Source organism: Pezoporus flaviventris, unplaced genomic scaffold (genome assembly GCF_033815535.1).
Source record: "Pezoporus flaviventris isolate CSIRO_AGI_PZ_B2104156 unplaced genomic scaffold, CSIRO_AGI_Pfla_v1 ptg000001l, whole genome shotgun sequence".
Taxonomy (NCBI): domain Eukaryota; kingdom Metazoa; phylum Chordata; class Aves; order Psittaciformes; family Psittacidae; genus Pezoporus; species Pezoporus flaviventris.
Window position 1 is genome coordinate 10,697,422 of NW_026892549.1, and position 21,204 is coordinate 10,718,625.

The 21,204-nt window shown below is 38.5% G+C and overlaps 1 protein-coding gene across 4 annotated transcripts in view; it reads left to right on the forward strand.

The window, feature by feature from the left end:
* Positions 1 to 21,204, forward strand: part of THSD7B (thrombospondin type 1 domain containing 7B) — a 285,500-nt gene that overhangs the window by 136,886 nt on the left and 127,410 nt on the right. For all 4 annotated transcript variants that reach the window (XM_061444781.1, XM_061444804.1, XM_061444797.1 and 1 more), the window contains 3 exons: positions 1,223 to 1,338; positions 7,850 to 7,982; positions 8,978 to 9,078. In XM_061444781.1, the coding sequence (XP_061300765.1) occupies positions 1,223 to 1,338; positions 7,850 to 7,982; positions 8,978 to 9,078 (350 nt within the window). The remainder of the gene's footprint in view (positions 1 to 1,222; positions 1,339 to 7,849; positions 7,983 to 8,977; positions 9,079 to 21,204) is intronic.

Here is a 21,204-nt window from a genome sequence, read left to right on the forward strand (position 1 = left end):
TAATTAAACATATTGTTTATAGAGCTATGTGATGTCTAAAAAAGTTGTTTGCCCCCTCCACTTCTGAGATTGTGTAAGGGGAAATGAAACTGAAGGGGGTAAGTAAATACTTTAGTGAAGTATGTTGAGGGCAAACAGAATTTCAGAGGTGGAAAAGTCCTGCCAAAAGGAGAGATTTGTGTACTGGGAACTTCAGAAAGGCTATCTCCTTGGCTTTGGTGTGGTAGCTTCAGTGCTGTAGTGTTCCTTGTGTAATGGAAGTAGCTGGATCAAGAAGGACTGCTGAGCCCTTATAGGAGCTTCTTCCTGAAATTGTTATATAGCCAAATAAAACTAAAATTTTTGCAGAAAAATATTTCAACTTGGGTAACAGAAATATGCCCTCTAGGATAATCATGCTTAATGAGAAGACATGTCTCTTTGTATTTATTTTATTTTAAATTATACCCTTGAGTATCTTATTACTATCTCAGTAACAAAATTGTGACATTAAGATTTACTTTCTCTCCTAGTATGTTGTAGTGGCCTATTCCTCTTTCAAATGGGGTTATTTGAGGTTGCATGCATTACTAAGTAATTTCGAGTGATCTTTCTACTAGAGATTAATAAAAAAATTAAAGAAATAATTCCTGTTCTGATCCCTCAGTTGATGTGCATGATCTGCCTGATGCCAGGAAAATTTTCAACTTCCACCCTTTGAGTTTTTATTTGTTAACTGTGTCTGAAACCTTTTTTAGAATATGCATGATATATTCTTAATCTAAGAGTTCAGAAGGAATGAAAACCAAATCACAGTGCTGTTATACTATACTGTGTTGTACAACTTTTTAAATAACAATTGAGGCCTCAATCAAAGAGTACTTTAAGCTATTTATAAACATAACTACGTGCTTTTTTGGATAGTGAATATATCTGTTTTGCTGCAGTGAGTTTTGTGTTTTAGGCGTCATAGATAGAGTAGCATAGATGTAGCCTGTAGTCATCAAGTCAAACTCCACATTTTTGTTATTATTATTATTTTGTTTTTAATCTTTGAAGTATGCTAAATTCAGTTGGGTTACACGAGTGCAAAGGAGAAGAAAAATGAGGCTTGCTGTGACTGACCAGGAGTGTTACCTTTGGTATGGCGGTACCTGCACAGCCCTGTGAGAGACTTGTGAGGAGAACATTTCCCTGTAGTTTTAATTTTTTCTATATTTTATCTTTGGGTTTGGATCAATAGATGTCCAGAGTCCATCAGACCTGAAACTGTGCGGCCGTGTCTCCTCCTCTGCAAGAAAAACTGTGTTGTCACACCTTTCAGTGAGTGGACTCGCTGCCCAACAGCATGTCAGCCTGGTAAGCCTTTAAGAAGTTTGGGGAAAAACAGAGAATTGGCCTAGAAATGTATGGTAGATGTAGTTCGTGTCAGTCTAATAATTTTTAGGGCTTTGATCTGAAGAGTTTTGGACTGGGGTGTTGTTGATGTGATGTTGTTGAGGGGATGGGATCCTTGCAGCATATTTGGAGATAGGAGTTCTCTTCACCTGGAATAAACTCCTTCTGGTTTTCTGCCTTCAAGTTCCCAAAGTTGTATGGCTATACATGGAATTCCTACATTATATGAAATTTATTTCTCTTGACCAAACTAGATGTACACACAGGGTTGTGCAAATAACTCCTGTGCTTTGTGTTTTTTCAAGGACTGTGTATTTCTTTGATCTAGTTAGTTAGCTTTTGGACAGTGTTTAAAAAAGTTTCTTTATAATGATCTAGTGTTGGTTTTTATGACAAACGTGTGTGTTTCATTAATTATTCAGATGAAAGCTTTCTCAGTAATCAGAATATTTCATTATTGTTGGTGGCTTCTTTGCCCTTCAAAGATTCTCAGTGGATGCTCTAACATAGTCCTTGTTAGATTTTATGGGAAAATGAGTTGCTTTCTACAACAGTGAATCCTGTTTTAATTAGCAATTTATTTTTAGACTTTAAATGAGCTGCCTATAAAGAAGTAGAATAAATTACCTGGTAAATGACTTTGTTTATTAAATAATAGTCTACAATTAAAATGAGAAGAAATTAATTATTTAACCTTCTTGGTAGCGTTATCACTTTAATATAATTCTAAATTAAAACTTCCTAGGTGGGGGAGTTTGTTTTTTGCTAAATCGGTTATTGATGTGGCTGCATTGCAAGATTTACTTTTTTTTAGTTGCATTGTACAATTAAAACCTCAGCATGATAATGAAATTTCAGAACCACTATACATATGTGAGTTGGTTTTTTTTTTTTTTAATAGAAAAGTTGTGTTTAATGAAAACAATATACAGATGGTGAATTACCAAGCATATCAAGCAGGAACAGGTATTGCCTGGCAGGTTTAAAATTAAATGTGTACTGGTATAGGATCAGAACTTAGACAAACATGGCAATCACTAAATCACTTTTACACAGAACTTTACCAGTTAAGCTGTTTGTAGTTTGTCTAAGAAAATGTGTCCAACTTTACTATCTAACAATAAAAAAGCTGACATTTGCCCTACATTTAAATGTCATCAGACAACCATCTGTCATTTGGTGAAGAATTATGTCATACTTCAGAAGTGTAGACAGCTGTGAACTTCAGGCAATAACAGATGGACAGACAGCACAATTCACAAAAGAAGTGTAACTGAATCCCAACACCTGTTGGTGAGGCAGGAGCAGGGAGGAAGTTGCAAGTTCTCTGCCATTTCAGATACATACAGGTGACAACTGTCTACTGCAGTCTTCAATAATATATGGATTTTAATAGGTCTTTGAGGATGAATCAAAACAGGAATCAAATGATCAATATGGAGGTTTCAGGATAGAACAGAATCACAGAATACCAGTTTGGAAGGGACCTCAAAGATCATGAAATGATCTGAATGAGCAGCGTGCAGATTTTCTTCTATCAGCTGCTTTCCTAGTGATGAAGGTTTCCTGGGGAACTAACTGCTTTCAGCATGGGTGATGTGCTCTCTAGTCTGTCAGCATAGATTTAAGATGGGGAGATTAAAAAAAAGAAAACACCTGATAATAAATAATGTTTTTCGTCTTCCTCCTGAAAATAAATGGTACCTATTAGTACCACTCCTCTTCTGAGTATTGGTTGTCCAGGGGGAAGGTTAGAAATTTCTCTGTTACTTTATTCTCTAAAAAAGTTTACATGAAATGTTAGTAGTAACTGTTCTATTTATTTCCCCACGCTTTAAATCAGATCTGAAATGGGATGGAGTAAAAGTGGATAAAATGTGTGGCATACCATGATAAGGAATTCCAATGATCTATACCTTGTCTCGGTTTCTGTAAAGGATCGGGCACTTCCAGTTCTCAAAAACACTCAACCAGAATCAGTCAGAGTTAGACTTACCCCTTCAAAAGCTCTTTGCATAAAAATGGAGACAGCTCTGATTTTGGTGACTGAAATCTTGGAAAATCTGTGTGCTCAGAGGCTTGTTTTGACCAGATTGTCAGGAGCAAAGAGTATGAAGCTGGATGTTTCCTGTGTAAGCTTGACCAGATATAGCACACTTTACAGTAGTGAACTAGGATTTTTTCCCTTGCCTGAGAATGGTGATGCACCTTTCTGAGTCTTGGGCGGGGTACTGAGGAACCTGGGGTCAAATTCAGGGGAAGAAAAGATGAGACAACAAGAGGGAATGAGAAGAGTGGATTGATGGAAGAAGTCGTATGTGTGTAAGGAGAGGACACTGGAGGTTAGTGGGACAGGGAGGTGTAAGTGGAAGCAGAGGTAAGGCACTCCCAGAATTCTCAAACAGCATTATCGGAGTTCATAGTCAAGAACATAGAAGTTCAGATGGTCTTGAGATCCTGAGGCTTGATTTTTATCTGGAGGAGGACAAGCAGTAGTAGCCATGCCTAAATCAGCTGAAGTTTGGCTTTAATAGGACAGTCCTACATAACGGTAATACTCTGGAAAATCAGGCTATAGCAATTTTAAATGAGATATAAAAATTATGTTCATTAATATTTGTAAGGAATGCTGTAGAAAAACCAATGAGGAAATTCAATTTTGAAAATGGGGGTTGAGTAATGTGCAATAAATTTTGAGGATAATTTAGTTTCTTGAGGTGGAGAAAATTACTGTGAGAAGCTCATTTAGATTTGGTACTGATTAATAGGAAGGAAATGGCTAAGGTTCTAATGGTGGTAGATAATTTGAATGAAAATCATCGCAAAGTGATAGAGTTCACGATTCTTAATAGGAGGGAAGGATGGCAGTATCAGCAAGACATTTAAAAAATAAAAAAGACAGACTTCAGCAGACAGAGAAAATCAGTAGCTATACCTCTTGAGAACATGTTCTATGCAGACAAGAGTGTAGAAGACCTGGAAGCTACCAAGAAAAAACATATGAAGGGATGAACCCCATCTGGACTCTACTTTCTATCCTGAAATTATTATAGTAGCAAGCACAGAGGAAAAAGGCATGTGTAGTTCTGTGTATAACTTGCATATTCAAGCTTCAAATCATTAAAAGAACACATCATACACAGCTAGAAAAGCCCTTTTCTCATCGTCAGAGGTGTTCAGAATCTTTTTTCCTTTTTGATTATTGTTTCACAAAAATTAGAAACAAGAAATTGAGAATGTAAATTAAGTGATAGGAGGATATTAGGTAACAAGAATTACATAAGTGGATTAAAACTAAGGGGAAACTGAATGAAATGTCCACTGCATTCTGACAAACAAGGTAAACATGGGGAATGTGCAGTTGCTGCTGTTATTTCCTGTCTGCAGACAGGAAAGGAACGGACAAAAGAATAATTATTTTCATAAATTAGATGTTTCCATGTCAGTAGAGCTGTATGAATAGAGAAGGAAGTAACAAAGTGATGCCAAAGCATCTATTGACCACCTTCTGGGTAAGAAATTGATAAATCCTAAGGAACTAAAACAGTAATACTAAGACAAACCAAACCAACCAACACCCTCACTCCACCTCCTCCCCCCCCCCCCCCCCCCCCCCCCCCAAAGAAAAAAACAATAACCCCAAAGCAGTCAGGGAAATTGTAGATCCTGTTAGGGTGGTGAGGCACTGGAATAGGTTGCCCAGGGAGGCTGTAAATGCTCCACCCCTGGCGGTGTTCAAGACCACGTTGGACAGAGCCTTGGGTGATATGATTTAGCATAAGGTGTCCCTGCCCATGGCAGGGGGTTGGAACTAGATGATCTTAAGGTCCTTTCCAACCCTAACCATTCTATGATGCTATATAAACATTTTGAGAATAATATATATAAACATTTTGAGAATAAGACTCTAATAAACTGGCTGGTGTGGATTTATTGAGAAAAAATTTAATCTCCTTTTTTTTTCCTTTTTTTTGACAGTGTAGCTTCTCTAATTAAAGGAAGTGGTAAATTTTTGACACATCAAACTTTTATCAGGAAGCTGGGGAACAGTGACTTCACTTAGATGACTGTTAAATGGGTAATCAGCTGCTTGAAAAAATTCATAGTGGATATCACTGAAAAGCATCTGTCTCCTTTACTGCCTGCCATTGGGTATTGATATACATAGATAAGATCCTGTGGGCCAAATTTCCTGGTCTCTTCTTGTTTGTCAGATGCTCCAGTCCCAAAACAGTCTTTGTGGCAGTTCACTGGACCCTCTCCAGTGTGCCCATGTCCTCCTTCTGGGGAGCCAAGAACTGGACGCAGCACGTTATCTTTCCACAGCTGAGTAGAGGGAAAGAATCACCACCCTCAACCTACCAGTGGTGCTCTTCTTAAAGTAGCCCAGGATGCTGTGGCCCTTCTGGACTGCAAAGGGACATTGCTGCCTCATGGTCAACTTGTCTGTCATGACTCCCACATCCTGCTTCCAGTCAGTTGGCTGATAGGTGTCCACTGTTCACAATCAAACTGGAACATTAGCTAAAGGGAGTTCTAGAGAAAACTGTTCTGCCCCAATTCTGTGTGATGTGTGTCTGAACAGCTTGTGTGCTTGAATAATAACATTAGTGGATAGATCTCAGAAAGAGATAGCAAACAAAATAGACAATATATTAAATGATATTAAAATAATTGAGAAATTTCTCAAAATGCAACTTGGGATGAAAAAGGTTAATTGCAGAAAGAGTGGGAAGTTAAGATTTTAGTACTTTCTCAGGCACCTCTGGTGATACAGTGAACTACAAAATGAATTAAAGTCAGCAGTTTAAAATGCTAAAACTCATGCTAGGCTTGTCAAACTCGTGGGCATGTTGTATGTAAAGCACCAAAGTGTTAGTGTACTGTGCACTGTACAGTACAGGTTACAGGTGGCATTCCTTGGGCACAGTGTTGAAGTAAAAAAGTGGGCAATGAGAGGTAATTGAATCGGAGCTATGAAGAGCTGGGTTTGCTTAGTTTAGAGAAGACAGTGGATACAAGCCCTTGGAATTTCATAGAAGTTATGCATCAGATGATAGGGCTAAACTTTTTTTTGCATGTAGTGGACAGAAGATTAGAATTTAGCTTAATTTACAGAGTGATGACTTGGTCTAGATTTTAAGAAAAGGCTCTCTGTGAGACTCTACAAGTGCTGAATCAGGCATCTGAAAGGAGACTGTAGGAAGCAGTAGAGTGACCTGAAGTAGAGGCTGTTAAAAAAGCAGGAGGGGCTTGCCCTGGATGCCCTCCTGCCTCAGGTGAGCAGCTGGGGTGAGCAACTTTCTGCAGTCCAAAGTCCCTTTGTGGTGATCTCACAGTGACTATGTGAGTGAAGGCTTGTATGACTTGGTATCTTTAGAATCAACCATATTTACTGGATCTCTACTTGTACGTTGTGTTCATGGTGTGACTTTTCCTATGTTTTCCTTCTACTCTAATGCACTGTAACCTTGTTACTGCAGCTTTGTCTTATCTTGAGCTGAAAAAATAATGCTCATAGGTGAGCTAATTTACACACTGCTTTCCTCTGTTGGACAAGTTGGATGAAGTCCACTATTAAAATATGTTTGCCTGGTTTGGAATTCTTTATGGAGTTTTGCTGCGATCCCTTTTCAGTTTTGTAGCATCTGTTTCTGAAACATGAATAGAGCATCCAAAAAAGTACAAATGCAATACACAGCAGTTAAACCAGCTCTCTGTGCTTACCACTTACGCAGCCAAGGATTGTGTTTGTTTTAGCTATAGAGATACATAGATAAATCTTATCCTTCTCTTCCATGCAGCATTCTGTACTGTAGATTTTGTGAACAGTGTTTCTAGATGGATTGATCTTGCATCAAATCAGGTTAAGCAGAGAGTTAACTTCTGTTGGTTGCAAAGGTTTTCCTATCAGGAAGTTATTGTATGTAATTTCTAGACCCCAAAAGATGGTGTTCTGGTTTAAACCCTTCTTATTAGGAAGAAAATTATCTCTATCACAGGTAAAACGAGGACAGATGGATTACTGCTGCCAGCCTGAGATCACCAGAATGTTTTCAGAAACAAAACCTTTCATTATGAAGTTTGGGTTTGTTTGTTTTTTTTTCTTTCATTTGTTTGTTTGGTTTGATTTGGTTTGGTTTTATTCTTTTTGCCTGTTCGGGTGTTTAAGTATTTGCTAATACTTTTCTTGCCTGATTCGATGTTCTGTTAAATAGGCATTTTTTGATGCAGCTTCTAGGCTGTTGATTTATCAACCTTCCAGGTGCTGTTCTGCTGAACTAGTGGTAATTTTAAAGCAAGCAATGGTAGCTTTTGATCCAACATGCCATTCCTTCCATACTGCTGATAGTTTTAAAACACAAACATAACACCAAGCATGTTTTTAACCAGGACAGCCAGATCACTAACTCAGCGTGCCAACTGTGTTTAGAAGGGTTTTTTTTTGTTTGTTTGTTTTTTCTTTTTACAGGCAATGCCACTGCAGTTAAGCAGTCCCGGTATAGAATTATCATTCAGGATGCTGCCAATGGGGGACAGACATGCCCGGACACGTTGTATGAGGAAAGAGAATGTGAAGATATTCCCATCTGTCCGGTGTATAGGTAAAAGGTGTTAGCTTCTCCGGAAACTACTCTTTTGCAATTGTCCTGCAAAATTTTCACCAGAAAACAACATAATACTGGAAAAAAGCAGACATATAAACAAATAATGTACCTTGCAAAATGTGTAAATGTAGAGTTCAAAGTGGAGATTTCAGTAGATGTGACATTATCAGAATGCACACCAACAGGCACAGCTCCTAGAAAGGTAACCTCAGGGTTCAATATGTTTAAGGAAGCTATTACTGGGAGCTCCCCCCTCAATGTATCTAAAAATCAATGTATTTTTGGACCACAAGCACTCAACTGCTTTAATCATAATTGTATGCTTATTGCAGAAACACTTGTCTTTTCCCCATTCCAATGAATAATATGCATTTTAAAAAATTCTCATTAGACAAATGGTACAATAGGACAGTTACCACTCTGCATTAAAATTCTGTGACCCACCTGTTATACAATATTAGTAAATAGAAAAGCATTATATCTTTGCATACCGATCTCCAGCCTGCACATCCTGTAGGACATGGTCACAAAGCAGGGAGCTGAAGGTGGTGCCAAAGCAGGAGCTGCACCACCCGGCTCTGCCTGGCTCCGTACTGCATAGTGCTATGGAAAGATGCTTTCTCCTGTTCTTGACTGGCGTGCATCCTAGTGCAGAAAGCAGACTGGGAACAACATCAGTTGTATTAGAACAGGCTTGCATGAGGAGAGCCTGATTTCAAAGCCCACTGAAGATGTTTCCTGTGCATTTTATGTAACTTTGAACCACCCCCTACAAAATGAGAAAGGGAAACATTGGTGGAGGATGATGTACCTTTCTAGAAGGTGAACCTTGCATTTGAATTTCAGTTCACAATACTTACTTCAGGAGTAATTATCACTTTTTGACTCTATTTTTCCTTAAGTCCTTACAGTTTATCATAATTTGTAACTGCAGGTTTTGCCTGGATGTGTCAGCTGTTTTCCACTTAATCGTTAAGCTTTTCCTCTTTCAGGTGGAAGACCCACCGTTGGAGTCACTGTGTACTGGTGCCAGATTCAGTGAGACATGTGCTGGGACATAATGAGGCATGTGGACATGGTTTGCAGTCAAGGGGTAAGCTTTCTACATGCAGCCTCCAAATATTTAAGGTGTTGGAGCATGGCATTTAAATAGACTCTTTCCTCTTTTTCAGTAGCTAGTTTGGAAACCAAGTGACTGATGCACTTAAAGTGTTTTGGAAAGTGGACCCATTTGCTGGTGTGCTGGATGTTAAAGTACTAGTAATATGATAGTATGCTTAGAGTACAGGCGGGGATCTGTGCTTGATAGTCAAATGTCTTTATAGAAACCTGCTCTTCTGCCTGAAGATGAAGCATGTTGGCTTTAAAAGAACTATCTATCTATAGCCCCTATGAAATAACCCATTTTTGGTGCTAAAACCAGAAAGGATAATTTCCACATGATTTTAAATTTTACTAATATTTTGCCTGAGGCCTGATTTTCATTAAGGCTATTGAAGAAGTTCAATGTGGGCAAAGGCTTTGGGCTCCTGCTCTTGGCATAATGAAGCAGTTGGAAAATACAGTGATCCCGTTGTCTGAACTAAAGTGTTGAGAAAAATTTCACTGTTCAGACTATGTGATCAGAGTCTGTAGTGGTTCCGGCAGATGACTGGAGATTTGGCTGTTATCAGTCTCCAAGGAAATCTAATGAAATCTCTAACAGAAGGTTATTTTTATTAAAAAAAAAAAAATTACTGTACAGGTATGCTAACTGAAGAAACTTGACATCATAATTTACTCCTGCAAAGGGTAGAAACTGTGTTCTTTAAAGATGAAATGAATTTCTTGTATAATCTGGAAACAAAGGAAGAGGAAAAGAAGCCCTGACAGTATGTGGGTCTGAAAGAAGAAATGTGTTTTAAACTAAAGCTCAAAAGAGTAAATATCTTTAAGCAGGTTTTGACCACAGGCCTTTCCACAAGGTTTTCAAAGAGAGCTCTGTAAATTGAGGTGTCCTAAAATGTATTCCTCAATCTCTGCGTGAAGGGATGATACTCTTAATGCTCCAGTAGGTGCATGAACTTTGTGTTAATCATTCTCTGGTAGAGTTTGAAGTATAATAGAGGAGTATCGCACCTATTTGTGCTCTGTGGAGAGTCCTCTAACAATTACGTGGGCTATGTGCTGTTCTGGGGTAATCATGGAAAACGAATCTCATAGTGTGATGAGTTTAAGCAAAATTTGTTTCAGTGCCACATTCACATCTTGTCATTAAACGTGGTCTTTGCGAACAGCTTTGGTTTTCCTAATCACATGTAGTCAGAGAACCAATCTGCTAGGTATTGTTGAGAATGAGTAGGGTTTCAGGAAAGTGAGATCTCAGATGAGAACCCATGAAAGAATATTTTCAAGATATTTCCTATGATCAAAGGGGAGTGTTCTCCATGAAGAAGGCAGCTGAAACCAAGCTGCTAACTCTGAGCGTATTGCTTCTGAAAAACAAGCTGTTGGATTTTCAGCAGTTCTTTACCTACAGAAGTGCCTAGAAGCTGCTGTTAATACCTCACCTTGGTGCTACTTGAACTCTTCAAGACCAGCTCGCATCTGTGAAGAGGTGCTGTGTCACCATATTGTCAGAGACTAGCTGTTTAGCCAGGGGTGACATTTGCTTACATGCCTTGCAGGGTCTTCTCAGCTGGTAGACGTTGAAACTGGAGGACTTCTGATCCTTTCGTTCTCCATCATGAAGGGGGTCTTTGGAGATATTTCTGAAATAATATGTGAGGTGATGCTGGAGAAGTGTCTAATGGGAGAAGGGTTCTTAGAGAAGATGGAGGCACAGTCTTCATATAGGTCACAGTAAAACAGCAGAAGATAAAAGTCATAGGCTGTAGTGAGGGGAATTCCCAGGTTGCCTGGAGAGACTGTAGGTTCCTTGGAGATACTGAAAACTCAACTGAATAAGTTGTTGAGGAGCCTTTCCAAACTTTGAGCTCAGTCTCACTTAGAGCAGGCATTGAATCTTCAGGGGTCCATTCTGTTCTAAAATACATCGTGTGATTCTGTGAGTCTTTTCAGGGGAAAGTGTGCCATCAGTGGAAGATTGCCAGGTGTTATAGATAGATGCTTTCCTGCAATATTCAGGCATCCTACAAATGAGTTTGTGTTTGACATATTACCACCACTCCACACAGTAATCGTCTTGCATAATGTGTCAGCATTTTTAGCAAGTGCTTGTACTCCAAAGAGTATTTGTATGAATTTGCCTTGTTTCTGTTTTACCATGTAACAGCAATTACCCTTTTATCGCTGAAGATAATCAGTCTTGCCGTTCCTTAGAGCATCCGTTTTTTAGAATCTTTTTTCTTTTGCTGTCCATACCCTGACTGTCATATAAATAAGAGGATTTCAGTTTTCAGTGTCTGTTGTATCTAGACAATTATATAAGGACATTACATTCATAGAAATTATTTCTGAAATTAGTGAAAGAAAGTGTATGTTTATGAGTACCTATTTAGAATGATGACTGTGCTGAGGGAAAATTAAGTCTGAAATTACTTTCAAGCTCTGCTCTTTGTCTAGGCTAGATTCTGAGATAGATACTTAGAGATCTTGTTCCGTGAGTGTTTTTCGTTGAAATTGCATGTAAATGTTCTGTGTAGCATGCTGAAGATATCAGAATTTGACTGTGAATAATAAGCAGAATAGCCAAAGAGATGACAGCTGTCTCAAGCTTCACTTTTCATGGCTTTATCTTGGAATAATATTGCACTAATTACAATAGCATTTCTTTTTTTATATCAGGTTCAGCAGACTAACTTATTCAGAAAACAGGCAGGTAAAAGAAAAGTAACATTTAGAAATAAGAAATACAGTTTTTATTTAAACTTCATTAGGGCATGATTTGCAAAAAGCCCTTGAGATAGGGCATTCGAGAGTAAAACCAGGTGGGGATGTTACTATTGCTTGACAGTTGTATAGACAACATTTCTAACAGTAAATGAAGAGCTTTGCAAACTTTTCTATTGCTACATAGCTGTCATTTTCCTCGATGAGTGACTAATTTACTAGAAAGCGTCAAGACTGTGAGAAAGGGTCCTGCACCTGGGTTGGAGCAATCTCAAGCACAAATACTGGCTGGGCAGACACTGGATTGGGAACAGCCCTGATGAGAAGGATTTGGTAGTGTTGATTGATGAGAAACTCAACATGAGCTGGCAGTGTGCGCTTGCAGTGCAGAAAGCCAACCGTGTCCTGGGCTGCGTCAAAAGAAGCGTGACCAGCAGGTTAAGGGAGGTGATTCTCCCCCGCTACTCTGCTCTGGTGGGACCCCTCCTGCAGTACTGTGTTCAGCCTTGGGACCCCAACATAAGGAGGACATGGACCTGTTGGAGTGAGTCCAGAGGAGGCTGGAGCACCTCTCTTATGAATACAGGCTGAGAGACTTGGGGTTGTTCAGCCTGGAGAACAGAAGGTTCTGGGGAGACCTTAGAGCAGCCTTCCAGTATGTAAAGGGGCTGACAAGAAAGCTGGAGAGGGACTTTTCACAAGGGCTTGTAGGGATAGCACAAGGGGTAATGGCTTTAAACAGAAAGAAAGAAGATTTAGATTAGATGTTAGGATGAAGCTCATTACTGTGAGGGTGGTGAGGCAGTGGAATGTGTTACACAGCGAAGCTGTGGCTGTTCCATCCCTGGAAGTATTCAGGGCCAGGCTGGATGGGGGTTTGGAAGAGGATGATCTTTAATGTCCCTTCCAACCCAAATAATTCTACGATTCTATAAAAATTGCTTCTGCTTCAGATGCCCTTCAGTGACTTTACTGTTCTCTGATGTTTGTAATGGAAGATCCTTCAAAAATGACGTCTCCCCTCAGTGCTGACTTCAACAGTAACCTTAGACATTTACATGTTTATGGAAAAATGTGTTGCTCATTACAAGGGATTGTTAAGCTTTAATTAGTGGATGGAAAGCCTGTTTTAAGCAAGTGTCTTTGAAGGCTGCTTCAAAAGCCATTGATAAAATAAGCAGACACGTATTAAAGACCAGACTGATGTAATGAGATTTTGCTTTAATAACTAGTCTTGGAAATACACTGACAACATGGTTATGCAAAAAGTAGTTACTTTCCAAAAGCAGGGAGAAGCTGCAACAATGGAGCATGTCACGTCTTATTTCTCCTTCTCCTGCCACTTCTTAACTCTGATTTATCTGGGAGTTTTGACCATATCTACCCCAATTACCAAGATAGTAAGTCTATCTCAGAGTTGTAGCTCGCCATCGGAAGAATACAGAAATACTATGACACAGAGCTGCAAATATTCTTAGAGAATAATTTATTGATTTATGTACAGGAAAACAACCACAAACCCACCAATTCAGTAATGAGAAACTACTCCTCTGCTGTGGAAAAGTGCACTTTCAGAGACTCAGAGACTCACCTGAGGTCACGGGGGGGATCAGTACTGGATAGACTCATTGGGCATCTCAGTAGAATATTTCTTTTGGTATGCTCTGCTATCAAACCGCATATGATGTATTTCTTTCCTTCTTTAACTGGGTTGTAAATTTACACCATGTGGACTTTGCTAAGATAGTTGGTGTTAAATATAGTATGTTTCAGTTGAAAAGTTGATGTATGAATTGACAGTCAAAAAGTAAAATGCAGGCAGCACCGAACTCAAGCAATTAAAGATTCTTGTCTCCTTCACTGCAGGTTTCTGGCTCCTACGCTGAAGCTCCCTGATACCTATCGGGGTTTTGCAGACAAGACAGTTTCAGACTGAGATGCAGATTGAAAACTTATCTTTATGAGAGCAAAAATTGTAACAAATAGCTATCTAAGTTTTCTGAGTGTGTGTAAATGCAGTGATAGTTCCAGTAAAATCTTACATAATATACAGGCAGAACTGTGGTTACAAATGTAATTTGTAATAAATCAGTGACTAAGTTGTGCTCCATACTAAGCAAGATGAAAGGATGAATTTTGGTATTGCCTGTTAATGATGTATCTACAAAAATTTTTCAAACAGCTATCCTTTAGCTGTATTATCTCCTGTATTATCAATCTGTAACACAGTAATGGCCATTACAATACTTTTGTTTCTGATGATATTATTATATGGTAACCTTTTTATAATGAGATGTGTCATCAGAAAAGCTTCAGTGTAACCATTTTGTTTTGCTCGTGAGATAGTCACCCAATAGTTCTTATTCCCAGTTTTAGAGGTAGTTAATGTCACTGCTGATTAGCTAAATTAACAGATGCAGGATGCTTTTGCACAGAATTACCAGTTTCAAGAGGTACCTATTGGAATTGTGTTATAATTTACACACTAGAGGCAATGTGATAACCCAAAGTTTACAATGCATACATTTATGATAGTAAATGTAGTGAAGACACAGACTGCTTTAGTTAGTTGGTGATATTTTATGGGCCATGCTTTGTATACAATCCTGTGTATAAATCTGTCCCACTGATAGAGGCTTACCTGTCATCAGTAACTCCCTCCAATATTAACTTTGCCTGATAGGACAGTGGCACCTTGAGCCTTATTCTGAGTGGTGCTGGAGGTCCATTAGGTTTCTTGGTGTTTCTTCTGATGATACTAGTCAAGGGTTGCAGGGGCACTATGGGAGCACAGTGAGCTGATCTGGAGTGTTCCCAGCCAGTTTCATGGTCTGGAAGACACCTGCCTGGCAGCTGGTGGCACTGCTAGCAAATAGTTGAGGGAAAAATAATTACCAGCATTAAGGACAGGAGCTGAGTCTTGTTTGAGACACATTTGAAAGGAAAGTTTGTGAATCCCTAGGATGGGGATTGAGTTTTAGGGGGTTGCCTCGCCAGGATGGAGAGCCTCAGTTTGTCAACCATGTCTGCCCAGGGCTTTGCCAACACTTTACCAATGTGGCTCCTTTACGTCATATTGCAAATTCATAAAGTATGTGTTATCTGTATTGTTTTTTATCACTGATGATATTTTTAGCTTATAAACACATGAAGAGTAATAAGGTGGTAAGAAACAATCAAACCAGAATTGATTTACTAGTATTTGTTCTTGATAATTTGATTTCTTTGACAAGGCAATGGGCTGGAGGTTAGGCAATAAGCTAGGCAGGAAGCAGCACAGATAACTCTCTTGACTTTAGGAGAACATTGAGTCCCGTCCCATGTGACAGTCTCCTGTGTGCAATAAGAAAGTATGACCTAAAGAAACGCAGGTTGAGGTGGTTGTACAACTTGTTGAAAATCACATTCAAAGTCTGTTATCAGTTATTTACTGTCAACCAGGAAGGCCATTTCAGATGACTTCCTGCAGGGCACACATACTCTTGACTGCTTCAATGTTTTTCACTAGCAGTGTGTATAATGAAACAGAGTACATCTATAACACATCTGGGTAATTGTGAATTGTAAGTACTTTGAACGATAGGCAAAAAATGCACATTGAATAAATTTGAGCATACTCTTGACATCAGAAAAGTGAAATATTCATTAAATCAAAAAATGTGCAGCATTCAGACTATGTAGAAAGATGGGGAGTGGTACTGTATGGGTAAGTCTGGAATTACATGTGTGAGTAGCCTTATACTGTTGTAAAAGAACGCTCATCATAAAATCACTTATTTCTTATATTTTCCATCTAATCTCCAAGTTCCTGAAATTTATTCTTCTGATTCATAAAATACAATATTTTTAACATATTTAAATATTTTTAATCCTCCCTTTATTTTGTAACATAGCACTTCTGCTACTGTACATAATGACAAACAGTTAAGGGAAAAAAAAAACATAAAAGATTTCTCTTTAGTAGTTACAGTTCATGGATTGCCAATAGATTCAGAATAGCTAGGAACTTTTTTTATAAAATTTCATTAACAGAAATAAATTAGGTATGTAGGAGTCTTAAGATTGGGCAAATACTAGTAAATGACTTAGTATCTTTCGAACTTAATGAAACTTTACCTTTGACTTTGCATTTAAAACTTATCTGCCTTCTTGGTGAACTACGTATATCCGCGCATGGAATTTGAGAGATTTTTCACTGCAATATGGATGATTTATTACATGAGTCCAGATTGTTTGTATCTAGTTTCTATCAGTTTAAGAATAGAATTTGATCTTGAAATTATTTCCCAAAGCTTGGGTTTAATTGTGGATTTGATAGTAGATTAGCTTCATGCAAAAATGTGTGACAGCATTTCACGTAGGGGCAAACAAGGAAAATTAAGGAGTAGGAGACAAGAATACAATAGTAATGAATGTATGCATGATACATGTGTGCATTCTTAGCCTTTCATGTAGTAGTGGAATGAGGAAGATACCGTCTACCAGACAGGTTCTTAGTGGGATTTATTTCAGGTTTGCAACATTAGAATCGAATGGGAGCAGGAGGAGAGGGGAAGGGACAGATTAGGCTGTGTGCGATGTGATGGATCAATCTCTGAGCATTTTGTGGCTGCCTTTGGGATTCCTGCAGTTTGATTTATGAGAAATAAAATCACCTGCTTGTACAGAAATCATCCTGGGATGATTTTTAAAACCTGGCAGCATAGCAGAGTTGTATATGTAAATGCGTCCATCGCTGTCCTGGAGTCTGCAGCTGGGTACCGGCTTGGGGAATGGAAATTCATCCTTGTATTGTATTACATCCTACTGATCTCCAGGTAATGTGTTGCTGTAGACCAATTTTTCTTTCCTTGGGTCTTAGTTGATAGGACAAGGGGAAGAAAGATTGATACTGATTTTCTAGTGACAGGTTGTTCACAAAAGAGTGATGGTGGACTACCCTCCCTCTTTCACGGGAGATGTCAGCAGGCATCACAAGGCACTTAAAACAGTGCTACTATATTTCAGTCTGGGTCTGGCCCGGCTTCCACTTGAAGCTATGCTGTGAGAGTATTTCATAGGCAATGGGAGAATTGACATGACATTACTTTATAGACACTAACTAATAGCAAGAGAGACTCCAACTCATTTCTGTCACTGTAGGCTTACGCCAGCAACATAAAAATTGAAGAGACACGTAGGGAATTTGTCCTGACAGCAATCTACAGTGCAACATTTTATCTAAAGGCAACTCAGTAATCTGTAGACTTTTTGTAAAATAAAGATGATGAAGTCTGCATCAGATAAATTACACATATTTGATTTCCTTCAAAAACAGGATGGTTTATTCCACTCTGTAGAAGGAAATAAGCAGGCTTTCTAGCTTAACTATGTACTGTTCCTATCTTATAAACAAAACAAATATCAGTAGCTGAGTACCACACACAGCTTTTGTTTTCTGGGGATAAAAAGTCTTGATCAAGAAGAAAGGTCTTTTGAAGCCAGAAGGCATGAACACTGAAGATGTATATTACACACATGTACCAATAGAGGGATTGTTAAAAGATCAAAATAATGAGAAGTACAGCAGAGGAACATCAAAGCTTTCCAGGCTATGTATTTTTGCCTTGATTAGGAAGAAGGGGGGAAAGATGTTTTTAGATCAATAGGAAATGGCCCAATCACCTCAAAGTCAAAGACAGCACCATCCAAATGTGTACAATTTACAGGAATTGCTAGAGCATCTAAATCATGAAAGTCCCAAATGATCTGACAGTGCTCACACCGTATTTAACAGGTACAGAGAGATGTCGAGGTCATCTTATCTGAAGGAAACTCCTTTTTAAATGTAAGGGTAGATAGATTTTCATTCCGTCTTTCATCCCTCTGATTAAGTTCTGCTCTCTTTGGTCCTCCTAAGATTTCTTTCATCTATGTGTAGTCTGTATGATCTAAGCAACTGTCGTTGGTGAAAGTCATTTTTGGGATCCTTTTTTAAATGATGGATTGTCATTAAACAGAGTAGAGTAGATGAAAGAGGCCCAAGAAGAACCAAACTGTGCTGAGACTTACTCAGGAGGATGAAAGACATAATGAGAGACATAATGAAGAGCAATCTCTCCCTTAAACTGGAGAAAGGCCCTTCCAATTATGACTTAGTTTTAGAACCAGCTTTGAGTGGTTTAAAATGCTGGCTATGAACAGTTGATTTGGATTTTTCATACAAATCTTGAGAAATTTTAATTATGTGAACCAGGAGACCTGGGTGGTCATGCTTTATGGTTTGTGCAGAGGATGCTATGAACTATGGAGGTGACTGATCTCCCAGTAACAAGTAATAGGACAAGAAGTAATGGCCTCAGGTTGTGCCAGGGGAGGTTTAGACTGGATATTAGGAAGAATTTCTTCACTGGAATTGTAGTCAGACATTGGGACAGGCTGCCCAGGGAAGTGGTGGAATCACCATCCCTGCAAGTGTTCAAAAACCGTGTAGATGCCCTCAGTGACATGGGTTAGTGATGGACTTGTCAGTCCTGGAATAAGGGTTGATTTGATGATTGTAATGGTTTTTTTCAACCTAGTTGATTCTGTGATTCTGTAACAGAATATTTTTCTATGGCTACAGCTGGGTTTCTAAATAGACCTGATCATACAGCCTTGTGTGCATCTTATCAGAAATACAGGAGCCATTTCATTCTAAAACTGTTTTGTTGACTTAGAACCTGAAATATGAGGGTTTATAATCCTTAATATTTTATATGAGCTTATGTAACTGTCACTGTAACTACCTATAATAATACCTGATTTTTTCAATGTTCTTCCTAATCTTTTTGCCTCTGTCAGTGTCAGGCATACCTCTCCTGCAGAGAGTAAGCTACTTTAGTTTCTTGTTGATTTTCAATTTAATGAATCATCCTTTGTTCTTAAGACATTTGCGTCCCATTTGGTCTTCTCATTTTTTTGATATTTTATATAAAACTTTCTTGTCCCTTGTTCACCTTTCTGTGTTGCAAGCAGTCCCATCCAGTACTGATTTAGATCTACTTTTGCTTTTATGAAATTTTAATTTCCTCCTTGTCACGGTTGTGCTGTTTACAACTCCAAAGATAATTTGTGCCAAAGCCACTGTGGTTCATAGGGAAATTGTTAAAAAATTCATCTGAGCTGAGTAGGATAAGATCCAGGTTCTCTGGAAAATGGCCTTAAGGAGGACTTCAGATAGACACTATAAAATGGGAAATCTTGAAGCATGACCAAAAAAGTAAGCAAGTTTATTAAAAAGCTTTTGTGCTATTAGTTGTTGGGAAAACACTAGAGACGTTATTCTCCCAGTCTTTACCAGAATAACGTATACTTTGTCCATAATGATCTCAGTCAAGTGGAATATAAGCTTGTGAGAAATTCCACTCATTAACCGGAAGGATAAAGACTGGTTGCTTATTCTTCCAGTACAGTAGTATCAAAGGGACTTAGTGTGATATTTATTTTACCTAGCTGAAGAAATGGACAGTTCTAAGTTGAAATGCTGGTTCTACTTAAATCAATGAAATTAAAGGACTGTTGGTTGGTTGAATACACCCCTCCCCCCCCCCCCAAAAAAAGAAAAAAAAAGAAACCAAACCCCCAGAAAACCCAAAACAACCAACACAAAACCCAAACCTACCAAACAAAAAAATCCAACCAAAACCAACCAAAACACGCCATCAAAACCACCCCAGCAAATAAATAAAACCAAATATTGATAAAGGAAAAAGGGAGATGTTGAGGGGAATGCAGAGTTTGATTTGTAGCAGATATTGTTTATTGTAAGGATGCAAAGGTTTGGACTGCCTGGGGAATTCCGTTCAAAGGAGCTTGCTAAAAGTTGTGGTTTGCATTTTCCCTTATTCTGCACTAGTTAGAAAGCACTTATTATTGGAAATTACAGAGTCAGGTTTCTTTGAATAATTAAGCACTAATACTCAACATGAATATTAGCATCCTAAATGGCAGAGCTTATCTGTGTAGCTTACTATAAATCCTCAGGCACTGAAGATCTGTTAAATGTGACATGCCACAAAGGTGCAAAAGGAATCCTGATGTCATGTTCACTGAATCTGAATTTGAATGTTAATGTTTCTCCAATAGCTTTCTATCTGTGGTAGAGGTGTTAGACATGAGATTTAGTTAAAAAAGAAATGAATAACCTTGGCTGAAACTATCTTTCAAATTTCCTAGCATCTTACTTTCAAATGGGTGCACTAAAGTGACAGCAGAGTAACTGGAAGTGATAGGGATACTTATGAAGCAGTTGCACTTGCACTTGCAATAATACATCAGGTAAATGTGACCTGATCAATATTACATTTGCTTTATGTGACAAGTGGTGTTTTTTTTCTGTTGGCACCATTTCTAAATATGTTCAGAAATATTAAAAATACTGAGTAGTGTGTTTAGCACTTTCTAAAGCAGTCTGATGATTCCAGCAGTAATACTTCTGAGCAGCTTTCCTGTTGGAAACACCCCTTCTCCCCTTTTGTTAACAGTATTGTCATTGATTTGCTTCTCAAAAGGCTTGGGAGAAGATTCCGTCTTTTTTATATTATAATAAATCAAGAGAAACTTCATCCAAAAAATTGGAATTCCAGTGGAATAAAATTACTGCACGAGAAAAAGCCATCTCTGTACTCCGATGGCAATAGATAGTAATGAAAAAAATGTCACTTTCTAACAAAGATTTTTCTAAAGTCAATTCTTTTCCTGGCAGCCACTGGTTTTGCCTAGTGCGTGCATCATTTATTAAAGGATTGCTGATATTAGCTTTGTGAAATAAAGAAAGTTTGGAATAATATATTCTGATATTTGGCAGTTTTCCTCAAGAAGGGTATTTTGTCATGTCAAATTTGGATCTTGGATGTGGAGCCTTGTAGCAAGTGTTACTTTTTATGGCATTTCTGGTCAATTCGGATCAGTACTATTGTTTCTTCTTGACAGTTCACTGAAGTTTCAGTCCTGCAATCGTGTATTTGTTTTTTTTTGATACGTGCCCCAAGGTGATTGAAATTTCTTAAAGTTCTCTCTCTTCTACTGTCTTTTGGGTATTAACTTTCTGTATCTTTGTTTTTATCTTGGTCTTTGTGTAGGCAGAGGAAATGCCTGAACTAGTGGTACGCAGTGTGAGGGAATATAACTGGCCTATTAAAATGTAATAGGCTTGTCAAAGGCCATCTACTTCAGCATTTGTTTAATTCAGGGTGAAGCAGATCAACACATCCTTAGGGGATGTATAACGTGAGAGGGCAGCACTCCCAACCACTGCTGTGTAGTTGGAATATATGGGCTTCCACAGCCTCTGCCCTTTCTGCCCACAAGCCTTTGCTACTGGCTTATTTTATTCCTCATGCTCTGGGAGGGCATCTTAATAATAGGT